The 13,183-nt window shown below is 39.9% G+C and overlaps 1 protein-coding gene across 1 annotated transcript in view; it reads right to left on the bottom strand.

Annotated features, from left to right (window-relative positions):
• Positions 1 to 10,343, bottom strand: part of slc6a3 (solute carrier family 6 member 3) — a 16,048-nt gene extending 5,705 nt beyond the window's left edge. The window contains exons 1-10 of the mRNA XM_010768681.1: positions 10,064 to 10,343; positions 9,220 to 9,325; positions 8,639 to 8,846; positions 7,111 to 7,242; positions 3,795 to 4,011; positions 2,721 to 2,859; positions 2,354 to 2,488; positions 1,322 to 1,425; positions 418 to 542; positions 166 to 278 (exon numbers count right to left, since the gene is read on the bottom strand). Coding sequence (XP_010766983.1) covers positions 166 to 278; positions 418 to 542; positions 1,322 to 1,425; positions 2,354 to 2,488; positions 2,721 to 2,859; positions 3,795 to 4,011; positions 7,111 to 7,242; positions 8,639 to 8,846; positions 9,220 to 9,276 — 1,230 coding nt within the window. The 5' untranslated portion in view covers positions 9,277 to 9,325; positions 10,064 to 10,343. The remainder of the gene's footprint in view (positions 1 to 165; positions 279 to 417; positions 543 to 1,321; positions 1,426 to 2,353; positions 2,489 to 2,720; positions 2,860 to 3,794; positions 4,012 to 7,110; positions 7,243 to 8,638; positions 8,847 to 9,219; positions 9,326 to 10,063) is intronic.
• Positions 10,344 to 13,183: the final 2,840 nt, after the last annotated feature.

Genomic DNA, 13,183 nt, shown 5'->3' on the forward strand with positions numbered 1-13,183 from the left:
TGTCTGAAGGAGTTAAATAAAGATATCAAATGTGAGAGAGGGAGAGAGAGAGAGTCTGTGTGAGACAGAGTGTGTGTTTGTGTGTGTGTGTGTGTGTGTGTGTGTGTGTGTGTGTGTGTGTGTGTGTGTGTGTGTGTGTGTGTGTGTGTGTGTGTATACACTCACTGCACTGTCGATGCCCAGTGATAACAGCATGATGAAGAAGATGACCGCCCACACTGATGATCCAGGTAGTGTTGCAATGGCTTCTGGGTAAATTACAAAAACCAAACCAGCACCTGGGAAACGACACATTCAAGCAAGAAAAGTAGCAAACAGTACAAAACACACGCAGACAAAATAAAAAATGTACTGCCTCCACATGATATTTTTTAATACACTTCACTTCAAAACAAACACAGCCAAATTATACCATACCGTCTCTGGCAACTTTGTCCAGGGCTACATTGTGCTTTTGGGACAGGTACCCAAGGAAGGAGAAGACCACAAATCCGGAGAAGAAACTGGTTAGAGAGTTGATAGAACTGGTGATGATGGCGTCTCTGTAAAAAATGTAATTAAAAGAAAAACAGTCCATAAAAAGAATATAGAAAAATGAGCCATATATCAATCAGTCATCATTCAGTATGCAATGACAATGAACTCAAGCCAACAGTCAGTCAATGATTTAGTCAGGAGTGTGCTAAGGCCAGTTTTCTTTGGATAAAAAAAATAATTCAAGCTTGCCGTATTGATTTAATGGATTGGTCAGGTAGTCAATATTTGCCTTTTACTGCATGAGACAGATTGGCAAGTTGCATACCTACCCTTTTCTAGGAGTTACACCTCCGTTAATTTGCAAAAATGTACATTATACATGAGTTATTTGTAAGGACTTGGTGTGTGAAAGTTAAATAAGGAGACAAATTGTACACATGTGCAGTAAAGAAAGCTGATTCTCATTTATTTTCAGAATGAGACATATTTGGCATTTTGTCTTCATTTACGTTCAGTGATTTGGAGTTATGATCATGGTGGAATCCTGAAGGTGGATAGTGTCATATGTCAGTTATCAGAAACATAAAGAAGGCAAAACAAATAAACACAATACAAAAGATAAAAGCCTCCTGTGGGATGCTGATGATTTTCAAAGAGTGCGACAGTTTTGATTGGTGTTACGGCTGCCTGTTGCACAGCATGGTGTCAAAGACATAGCGGGTTTCAAGGAGCTTCAAAGGTTATTGTAATTCACCTGCTTATGTTGCGTGTGTGTTTGTGTGTATTTCCCTGTCCTCTCTCCGTTTCTCTGAATCCCCTCTTTCCTCGCCTTGTGTGTCTTTACCTGTAACAGTTGTTGCTGAATTTGTTGTAGCTGGAAAAGGCAATTAGCACACCAAACCCCACTCCCAGAGAAAAACAGATCTGTGTCGCTGCGTCGATCCAGACCTGGGGAGCGACGGAACAAGCACACTTGTGTGAAGCGGCAAACAAAAGGCACAGGAGAGGAAAAAAGCCATTATTAGGGATAATTGCAGGAAACTCATTCAACGGCCATAGATGAAAGACGCTAGTGAATACAGGGGGTAATTTTGCAAATTACTGCTCCATGAATCTATCTAATCTAATTCTCCAATTGCTGCCATGCATCTCTCTGTCTCCTTTCTTGCTTTTTCTCTCATTCTCCATAACCGAGTCCTTCAGTCCTGCATGCTTACTTGTTGAGCTCTTTAGTGCTGTGATAACGGCTTTCACAGATAAGGAACATTACACAAATAGTGTTCTCACTTTTTTTTTGAGCCTAAAAGGAAAAGCCTCTCTTTTGGTAGCCCACTTATCCCTGCAAACTAACCTTTGATTTGTTATTTCTCAGATGTTGTGTTTTAACTCAACAGTTGGAAATTCCGTTTGCAGGAATAGTTCCCTACTCAGGCATTTTTCATTGAAGCACGTTGATCAAATTGAAAGATTACATATCTTCTCCACATTTCTCTGCTCCTATCTTAATTGTTTTGGTTTTGTGTGAACTGTTGCAGTTTGCCTTATATAAGATATTTTCTTTAGAGCATGTACAAGTGAAACACAGCACAATCAGCATTGGAAAAACATCAATATTGCCTTCAACACTCCTTAGCAGTAACAGTTTGTTGCAAAGCCCTTGAAATGGATTGTTATCTTCATACGTTACATTTAAGTTAATTCATGACGTAACAACTTGGGGTGGATAATGTCAATGAAAATCTTTTATACTGGTTTATAATTATGTGCATTTTCAGGTTTCTTAACACATTTTAGTGAAATATTGAAGTAATAAAATAAAATCTCTACACCCTTCCTTTTCTTCCTCTTGCTCTACCCCCTTCCTGTTAAAACTCACCTGGGCATCACACAGCTTCAAGAAGTCCACGGAGAGGTAGGCCTTAATGCCATCGATGGCTCCAGGCAGAGTGACTCCGCGGATCAGCAGCACAGTCAAGACCACATAGGGCATCGTGGCTGTGATCCACACAACCTGAAAGGGTCGTGCGAGGTACACACACACAGATACACACACATTTGAACAGAGATATAAGGACACACAAACACATAGTCAGATTCAAACATGTGAATGCATTCAATATGGAAAACAAGCCTTTTTTTGATATTTTCTCATTTGTTCTAGCGTAAAGTGAGTCACTGAGAGGAATCAGCGCAGTTTTGTGTTTTTCACATAAAAGAAAATTGGAAAGTGTTTCATGACCCACCTTTCCAGAAGTTTTGACGCCCTTCCAGAGACTGAAGTAGAGCAGAACAATCACTACACCTAGACAGGAAGTCAACTGCCAGCGTGGACGGCCCAGATTATCAATACCATTACTGTCCTGGATGTGGAGCACCCCTCGTCTGAGGAAGGAGAATATGTTGGTAAGAACCACTCTCCAGTCAAAACTCTGCCGGCTTTTGTTTGATAAATCATTGAAATATTATATAATTTCAATTCAGAACCTTTAACCAATTCTTGTTCTAAGACCTACAGCGCTACGGTAGAAGCCTTTGCCTGGAGGATAAATGGCCTTTATCGGTCGTTATCAGCAGGATAGATTTGAGCTGGTATGGCTCTGTTGAGCATTATTATTCACAACATGAATTGACCTATACATTTGGATGTGAATCTGGTAAATCTGATATTCTGCATTTAATTGGCTCAACAATCAATGCCTGGCATTGTTGAAAGAGAGATCTAAAGCCTAAAGCAGAAAGATGCCAGGTGTTCGCACATCTGTTGCTACTACATTTGTAATTTTCATTAAGTTATGATCATAATAGCCTGCCAAGGTAAGAAAACTCCACCTGCATTTAAAGCTAACATATGTCAAAGTATACTTTCAAACTGCATTCTGTAAAGTTGGGTTACACGAGTCACCTGACGGACGAAACATCTTTGATTCAAATCATTTCAGAGACTGTCTTGCAGACAAAAAACGAAAAAGATCAGCCGATGCTCGACCAATGTGGTCAAATTGTCTGCAGGTGGTTCTATGTGTATAGCGCACAGCAATTTCAACTAGCATGGATCAAATATTTCAACTGTCACAACAGAACAACCCCCAACTCTTTGGAAAAGGAGACACCTGGTCAGCTTCACAGTGTGGGAGGCTGCATAAGCTAAATGCAGCCAAACTCTGCATCCGTTTTCAGGAAATCATACCCATAGAAAATGATGTTTTTATACTAATAAGAAGATTTGCCAACAACTATTATAGCAATTATTAATGTTATTTAATTTCCTTAAATTATAAACTACTATAGGAAACAAACATTAAGTAAATCCAACTTACTCAAAGTATTCCTGAGCAGGGGTGGACTTGTAAATGTCGCTGACTGAGCTGTTGTCAGCCCAGTCAGAGCAGTTTGGACTGTTCCAACTGTTGTTGCAGTGGACCCACGGCAGCTCGCTGGTGAACGAGGAGAAGAGATAGAAGAGCGCCCAGGAGATGATGACATTATAGTAGAAACCAACGTACAGGGAAATGAGGATCACCGTGAAGCCTACACCTGTTGGAGAAAGAAATTAAAAAGGCATATGGTTGAAAACTCATCTCTTTCGACTCCACTTCGAGCAATAGAATTACTAACAAAGAACTGCTAACAGAGCACTTATATACTAATAAAGGGCTGGCTTATCTAAAGCCAGTTGAGTAGCACTTGAAATGTTGGGCTCTATGAAACCTGATGTACAATGATTCTGTTTTCTTCAAGGTTGTATCTTCCTGGTCGAATGTACTTATTGTAAGTCGCTTTGGATAAAAGCGTCAGCTAAATGCAATGTAATGTAATGCATATGTATTAAAAAAAGAGCTACAAATAGGTGAGGATTTGTTATGCTAACTGCCCACATAAAAACATGAGATTTTAAAAGGGGCACCTCTCTGTAATCTCTTACATCCCACATGCACATCACTGCGTCAGTCCTTAAAGAGTGTTTTTTGGCTTATAACCCCTCACAAAAAAAGCAACCGCCAGTTTACTTCCGACCAGTGATCTTTTTAGCATGTCACTCTGCATTTCTCTCCAGCTGCTTTTAACAGTATACCAGTAACCAGTAACCAGTAACCAGGCATACGTGTAAACGCATGCCTGGTTATTGTTGTCTAGCTTTATATAAATGTATGTGTGTGGTGGCATTCTAGCAACTTTGCATTCTGAGCGCTACTGCTTGTTACAACTTTATTCTCTTCGCCGCACTCGCCATCAACTATTATTGCTCAGATTAATCTCGCCCCAGCCTCCAATGTAAGCCTGACGTATTGGCTTATTGGTTCTTGACCAGCAGTTTTTTGGTGCCAGATGCAAACCGGTTTTAGGGGCTGAGAGCCGGCCCTGCTGCGGAACCTTTTCGCAATCGGGCACCATGTCCGAACTGGCCCTGGAACCGGTTTGATGGGAAAAGGGTACTTGAGACCCTTTGTGGTTGACATAAATTGGTAGATAGGGGTTATTCTTCTGATGCATTGGATTTGTTTAGGAATTGCAGTACTGATGGTTGTTGAATTGTTTTCTAGGGAATGCTAGCTGGAGTTTGTCTTGCTGAAGGGGACCTGTTCCAAAAGTGCTGATTCTATATCTGTAGATTTAAACACACCTGAGCTGCTGCTGGCCACGCCCCCTATGGAAGTGTTTGGTTAAAAAAACACAATGGTGCTCTAGGAGGAGATTCAGGTGATAAGGTGGGCGGGCGTTACCTTGGTTGGTTAGTGGCTAATTGTTGTCCAACCCAAAAGACAGTTGTGACTTCACAAGCTCATTTTCTTTTAAATATTTGGATCAGGAAAAAAAGAGAGAGATTCTTTATTCCTGAAACGTTCAGAATCTATTCACACAATGGGGCAACATATTTATTTATAAAACACATGAGGTGTGGATTTAGCCTAATGGGTGACCTTTAAGCATAATTTCAGGCATTGCAGTCCTGAACAGTGACTTTATCCGAGAAAGACTTCAGCACTAAATTGCATACCAGAAAGCACAATCTCACGTTCAGCATGAGCCCACAAAACATGCCTGCGGTCGTGAAGAAAGACCCTCAACTAAAGGTTTCCTCTTCAAGCCTCAATTATCAACACATCTACCCTTCAATACATCTGAAACAATGTCCACTCTTCTAAAGAAGTATTTAAATGCTAACCTTTGCTAACAGCCATGACCTGAAGTGTGCCTTATTGATTCCTTTTGTAATGTGGATGTGGTATTTGTCAAGGCAGCGATGCCTCTTATTAGCGCCACATGCGGCTGTGCCATCTCTCTGTCTGCCTTTCATGCTCATTTTCTTCAAATGCATTGATCCTGAGAGGAAACCAGCTTCTCGATCAGAGTAATGACTGTCAATATGGGCATGTGTGTGTGTGTGTGTGTGTGTGTGTGTGTGTGTGTGTGTGTGTGTGTGTGTGTGTATCTTTATAATTACTGTTATCCCCTGCTGAGAGACAGTGAAAGAGTGAAGCATGTGATTAGAACGTCAACCTACACAGTGTGGTCTGCGGCAGAAGGCACATGCTCACACACTCAGAAACACACTACAGGGGCACACACAGTACATGTCAAGTACTTTTTTTTAGCTAATTCCTAGTCAATATATATTTAAAAACGGTAGACTTTGTATATATTTTTAATATAAAATGATATCCTTTTCTCTCAAGTTAGGAATCATTTAAGTACAGTAGGTCTTTGGTCACTGCTAGGTCACACCAGACACATAGTAACAGCCGTGGCGCCCCTTTATCTTCAGGCGGCACTTCTGTTTAGTGAAGATTGTTTTACTACAGGCACATATTTTTTTGAAAAGCTCAAGAATCCAGTTAATATGCAGATGCAGGTGGAGTTTTGGCAGAACTGTTGTTGGTATACAGCGTGTACACTTCTCTGTGTACTATTTGCAATGTCATTTCTGCTGCTGAATACTTTGAATAAAGCTTCAGTTTGTCAGACATCAGATCGCTCTCCAGCTCCAGAAAAGACATCCCATCACAGTAGACACTGTTTGACAGCATCAGCATTGTCCTGTGCAGCAACAGATGGACAGCTGGTTTTAATGGTATTTGACGTCGTAATGCTGTTGCATCTTTGGGGTGATTGTAAGGTGTAAAATGTTGATTAAGGTCAAACTCTGCAAACAGTACAGAGAGAGAGAATATAAAGTTGAACCAAGAAAGCATTTTCTTTTTACCAATGACTTTGCTTAGAAACGTGACATTTCTTCTCCATTAGTGCATGTTTGGATGGCATTGCTCCTGAACGGCTCTTTTGCTTATTGATGTGTTGAAAAGTACTCCTGAGAGTCTTATTTGACAGAAGGATTTGGACAATCAGGGTAAGAGCCCAATTTTCATTTGCTTTCCATCTGAGTGCCAGCACAACCTGATGTTCTGGGGAGGATAAACAATGCCTGTCGCCCCACTCAAGGAGAGACAAGCAGACAAAAGAGACTGGCATGTGGACGGACAGGCATGTGGGCAGACAAGCAGACAGAAAACACATGTAGATCTTAAAGGTCTATTATCAAACAGACAGGCATGCGCAAACCACGACAGGCGGATTCGAAATACACGTGAACGCCTGGAACATCATTTGCATCATCTAAGTATGTGGCATTCTTACCTTTAAATATTGGACAGATCTTCCAGACGCCTGCTGCCCCCTCTCTGTTATACTGTCCCAGAGCCAGCTCCATGTAGAAAAGAGGCATGCCAGCTATCAACATGAAGAACATGTATGGCACCAGGAACGCACCTGCACACACAGAGACAGGTCAACAACGTAATGTCTACATATAAAAGGACATTTCAAAATGCTATATTACAGGATAAAATAAACAATTTCCAATGTTCATGTTAAACCTTTGTCATTTGATAGAGCTATCATTAATATATAAAATACCAACAATGATTAGATTACATCAAATGGGGGTACGCTGACCCCTAGGTGTACGTTGGGGGTACTGCAGGGGGTACGTGAGATAAACAAAACAAAATGGTTCAAGGAAAATATTCCTAGAACCACCAAGAGGGTCCTCATATAAACATGTCAAATTTGTGTATTGTATTTTATAGTTTTTCATAATATATCATTTTGTTCACTGGTTTGTTAAACATGATATTACTTCAATTGAAAAACTCCTTGAAAAATCTGTTTCAATTTTTTTTCGTTGTGTTCTTTTTTTTCATGCATGAAGATGAAAATATCTTTAGTTTGTTGTAATTCATGCATGAAGGAGTTAATAAATCACACACTGATGGAACATTACTATATTGTAATTATTTATATAGGCTTTTTCTATCAAAAATGTTCTGGGTCAGTCAGGGGGTACTTGGCTGAGAAAATGTTTCAAAGGGGGTACATTACTGAGAAAAAGTTTGAGAAACACTGGATTACATAATACCGTTACTGTCACAGAGTATGGATTATGGTGATTATCAACTATATTAAAACAAATATAAAGTTTATGTTTGGCGCACCTTGTTAATGGAGTTATAACGCCAGAATGTCCCTGGTTTTATTCTAACCGGGATGCTTTGTCATTCCCCCTTCAATCTTCTTATCGTCAGATTTCAATAAACAGCTCCAAATGATAATAAAAAAGGGTTAATTTCCTCAGATTAAACTGTTAAATGTTGCCAGATTACAGGTATGACAACATGCTGGATTTGAGGGACATATGGTGAGTCTTGCCTATGGCCACAGCATCATTTAAAGCTCATAATTAGAGCTCTATGTTAAACAGCTATAATTAGTGCTAGTGATTGTTAGAGCTAATCTATTCTGAGCAGCTGTGGTGGTTTTCCCCCTATTTTGATCTCGGAAAAAGGGTGGAAAAACAGATCTCAAACAGAACACACAAGCAAATAATCTTTGCTTGCACATGGATTTGCAAGTAGGATCAAATATACAGCATGCTTGATTCAATTCCACCTTCATTTCACCTTCTTCTATTCTTTTTTCTGTACTCCCTGTCTTTTCTAATAAAACAAACACCATCAACGCTTCAATTTCCTCCTTCACTACTCTCACAGGCGATGAAGACATTCACTCTCACATTAAACATTCTTAACTCCTTTCCTTACTTCCTTTATCCACCCTCTCTAGGCCAACATGAGCCCCCTCCCCCCAGCCTTTTCATCCATCTCACCTCCTCCATTCTTATAGCAGAGGTAGGGGAATCTCCAGACGTTGGCGAGGTCCACGGCAAATCCGATCACAGACAGGAGGAAGTCGATCTTCTTCCCCCAGGTCTCCCTCTCCTCCCCACTGGGGTTGGTCTGAGGAGGAGTCGGACCTACTAAGGTGGAAGAGGTGAACTGAACCCCATTTTGCTCCTTCACCAGAATCAGCTCCACCTGAAGAGTCATGGAGTTAATAATCATCAGATGAAGACATACTAATTTAAAGTCTCACCCTCACTGTATTATGCTCTCACTTCGCCCACATGACGGACAGTAATCACTTTCACATCGTCAGTTCTTTATGCACCAGCATATTTTGTCTTCTCAACAGTTCATTAATTCCATTTTGGCTCAAGAAAATGTATCTCCTTACATTATGAGTTTTTATCCCAACACTGTTTTTAGGACTGCAGTCAGGCAGACTAAATAAGAGAGGAATGCACTTAATTAAGAAGCTTGCCCCATACTGTGTTTCAATTAGGTTTTCTTAATCAGACTGAATTGCATGCCATTAATCCACTAATATATGCGTGAGGTCCGTACAAACCTCTTTGGGGCCCATGGTGTTTGAGGCGGGCTTTTCTGGGGCCACAACCGAAGACATCAGGCCGACAGTGCTGGTGGTCACTGAGGAGGAAGGAAGGTAGCTGTGGCTGAAGAAACAGAAAAAGGTAGAACTTTAATATTCCCTATATAAATTAATATATCATATATAGATATACAATAAGTGAGACATTCAGCATACAAAAATTGTAAAAATGTGATTGTTCTTCCAAAATGTAAAAATGTTAAATAGTCATTCATTTTATGATTTCAAGTCGTTACATAAAATTCAGAAAGATCAAGAGGAGAGTGGAGAAAGCACCGAGAGTGGAATCCCCCTAAGGGGAGCAGGAGGGGAAGGGGAGCGTCTCCAGCAGGCCATTACAGCAGGCTCATTTTATTTCACACTTGTTGATCGCCATTTTGATCACAGTTTCGCACAATTGGCCCAGTGTCCACTAACCCCATCTAACCACGACATGCTGTCCACCAGATCCTGTCCAGATTTCCTTTCAGTACTTTTCACTAAAATGATCTTTAGGAGAAAAAGGACCAGTTGAAGCCCCCGTTTATATTTTAAATATTAGAAAGTGATGTAAAAAAAAAAATACTTCAAATGTCTACAATACAAAAAGTGCCTTTTTTTGCTTTTTCATTTGAAAGAAAGTATACTTGTGCTCAAAATGTGGTCAATTGAATAATTAATTGTCTACATTTTTGTCACAAAAAAAAAGCAGACTCTGAAAACTGATAACATTAAAAGTTATAGAAAAATATAAGATATTTAAAGATAACAATAATATTATGGTTAAAAAAAACGATTTTCAAGATTGCAAAAAAACACCTACCTTTGAAATTTGACAGGTAAACACTCCTCCGTACGTCAGTTTGGACAGTTTAATTCCAGATGTGCTGATGTTCCTCTGTGCGCTGCAAACAGATGCTGACCACATTTAAGTGGACCGCCCTTGATGAGTTAGACTTGGACCAAGATTAAGGCAAAATGTTTTGAAGAAATAAAGAGAGTAAGAGAGTCACAGTAAGACAAGAGATGAGGATAAAGCCCTCCCACCCTCTGTGGATCCAGTGACAGACACACAGAATCCAGAGTACCCTGTGGTCTGGTATGGAGATCTGTCTGCGATACCACTCTTGTATGAGAATCAATCAAACCCCCCCCCCCCCCCCCCCCCATGACCGTCACTCTCCTCCCTCCCTCCTTCGTCTGTTCCTCCTCTCCTCTCTCCAATCATTGCATTTCTTTTTACCTGATTTAGGTATTTTGCTGGATTACTTTTCTTTGTAAGAATCTATAGAGGGAAAAATAAAAAAAAGAATTAAAATACATTATTTCACAAGATAAAGAAATTCTTTGGATGTGTGATATTTGTTTAATGGTCTATCTTTCACTGTCGAAACAGACCGAGATGCTATTAGGGTAAATTGTGGTTAATGTTATCACATCATGGATCTTTATTAGCCAGAGGATTTCACTACTGACAAAGAAGCTTAAAGTTAGGTTGCAAGTTTTTATCTTTTTCTTCATTGTGGATTCATAATAACAAAAACATGTTCACAGCATGATATAATTCAAACATTTACCAGATGTTTTTTTGTATATAAATATTCCTGTAAATAAAATGCCTCAATTAAGGTTGAAATAATTATAACGAGCATTTCTATGTGTGTGTATGTGTACAGTATACACATTGTCTATCATCATCATCATCATAAATAAAAACGTTATCCCTAACGCAAAAACTACATTTTAAGAAAAATCAGCACCAGGTCCTAGAGTCGACAATGACATGTGAATGAATGGGATTCAAATGTACAACAAATATTGATTATAATCTTTAATTATTTTTATTGATTCAAATGGAGATCTTAATTCTGCATCAATTCTTCAATTATCCTAGGGTGTTCTTTGTGATGGCGAGGATTTCATCCGTAAATATTGTGAGCAAATATAAAAACGTTTTTAAACCAGATCTCAGCAGCTTCCAAAGCAAAGTTCATTTTTTTTTCATTGTAAATAATTGCTTAGATTTGGTTGGGAGTGTCCTGGCAACACAGCCCAACAAGTGTTTTCAGTTTCGGATTAATTTACTGCTAAATCCTGATTGGTTCTTGGAATTAAGTGACAACAACTTTGTAATACTTAGCCCCGCCCACATCAAACCTTTAAGCAGAGCACAGACAAGATATTAAGAAAATAAATCTCCAGGGCTTTTGATTCCTGCGTTAAACCCACTGTGTAAAACATTAAAGTCCCTCCGTACCACTAGATGAAACCAGTTGCCCACTTTTAGCATCCGCCGATAGACCCCATTTACCCACCCTACCGCCTTGGTAGGCAGAAAATCTCATTACCTGTAATGTCCGACAGGTCTAAACATAATTATCCCTGACACTCAGACCTCTCCCATTTCAAACCCAACCAAAACAGGGACAGCGTTTTAAATAACCCAATCAGCCCGCTCCCCACGGACAGATTTATGGCCGTGTGTCCACAATGATAGCTTGTTGTTTGCAAGCCACTTGCAGTGATCAATCGGCCACTAATCCCTCCCACCAACACCACAGTCACACCAACACACCCTTAAAGTGCAATCATCCATCAAGCCTTGGGCCTCATATCAGAAATTGGTGGGTCGATGTAGGCCACGCTCGATAGATGATGTTTCCGATGGAGCTCGGACAAACGATGAGGTCAACATAATCGAGTGTCTTGTTTTCATAAAGGCAACAGCTGAGACCCAGAGAGAATGGGGGAGAGTAGAGGGGGTTCAGGAGGTGAGGCAGAGGAGATGGAAGAGGGTGGTGGTAAAAATGAAAGTGCATTTTGATCCTTTCAGATACACCTTTCTTCATAAAAAAGCAAGTAGCGGCCTAATTGCCTGCAACAGTATAGTCACAATGCCTTTGAAATCTCTGTTCCATTCTAACAAGTTAATTGGTAAATGGACAGCATTTATATAGCGCTTTATCCACTCTTTACGACCGCTCAAAGAGCTTTACATTCAAGTCATCATTCACCCATTTACACCCCATTCATATAGAGCAAGTCCTACTTTTGGTCAAGGAATCTAACATTTACAAACATTCACACACTATTGGCCATCGGGAGCAAGGACACAACATGTTGACTGCAGGTGGCTAAATGTCATATCTGGATCTTAGGCAGGAAATACTTTGCAAAGCATGTAGAACCAAAATCTGTCACCCATCCTTAGAGTTTATCTGAGCATTGTCTGCTTCCTGCAGGAACTTTCTACAGGAAAAAAAAAGACAAAACGAGGAATGAGGGCAAATTCTTTGTCTATTGTGTGATGGATGATTTTGGACAATTAAGAGTCCAAGATGTTACCCCCCGGCCCCAAAAAGAAAAAGGCGACAAATGTTACCTGCTGAGCAAAGCAGTGGACCGGCAGCCTTGAATGATGATGCATAACAAGAGCTGCAAAAGAGGAAGTAGTTAATAAAGAAGAAAACATGTCAGTAGTTAATAAGAAAAACACCACAATCACTGTAAAGTTACAAGTTACAGCAGCCAAGCCCCTTTTACATACAAAGCAATGTAAGCGATACTTAGTTTCTGGTAACAATGTGTAAGATTATAAAAGTTTTTCCAATAAATCCTGATTGGGGCATACTTAGCTGTGGGCTATGTACTAACATATACAACAACATGTCAAATAGAATCGTCAAAATATTTAACTGAAAATGACAAATGTTAAAAAAGTAAGAAGTAAGTAATTGCTCAGCGCTTAAGGAAATGTCAGGTGACAATCGAGGTGATGATCAATCAACATTTGACATGCTATACTACAGAAAAACTCAGGGCAGTCTCTAGAGACCATGAATGTCTATACAACCTGTCATGGAAATCCTTTCAGTAGTTGGAGTAGTGGACCAACCGCCAACCAGGCCAACCAGGCCTCTGTACTACTAGAAAGTTCAAAATA

Source organism: Notothenia coriiceps, unplaced genomic scaffold (genome assembly GCF_000735185.1).
Source record: "Notothenia coriiceps isolate Sejong01 unplaced genomic scaffold, NC01 NC01_scaffold00005929, whole genome shotgun sequence".
Taxonomy (NCBI): Eukaryota; Metazoa; Chordata; class Actinopteri; order Perciformes; family Nototheniidae; genus Notothenia; species Notothenia coriiceps.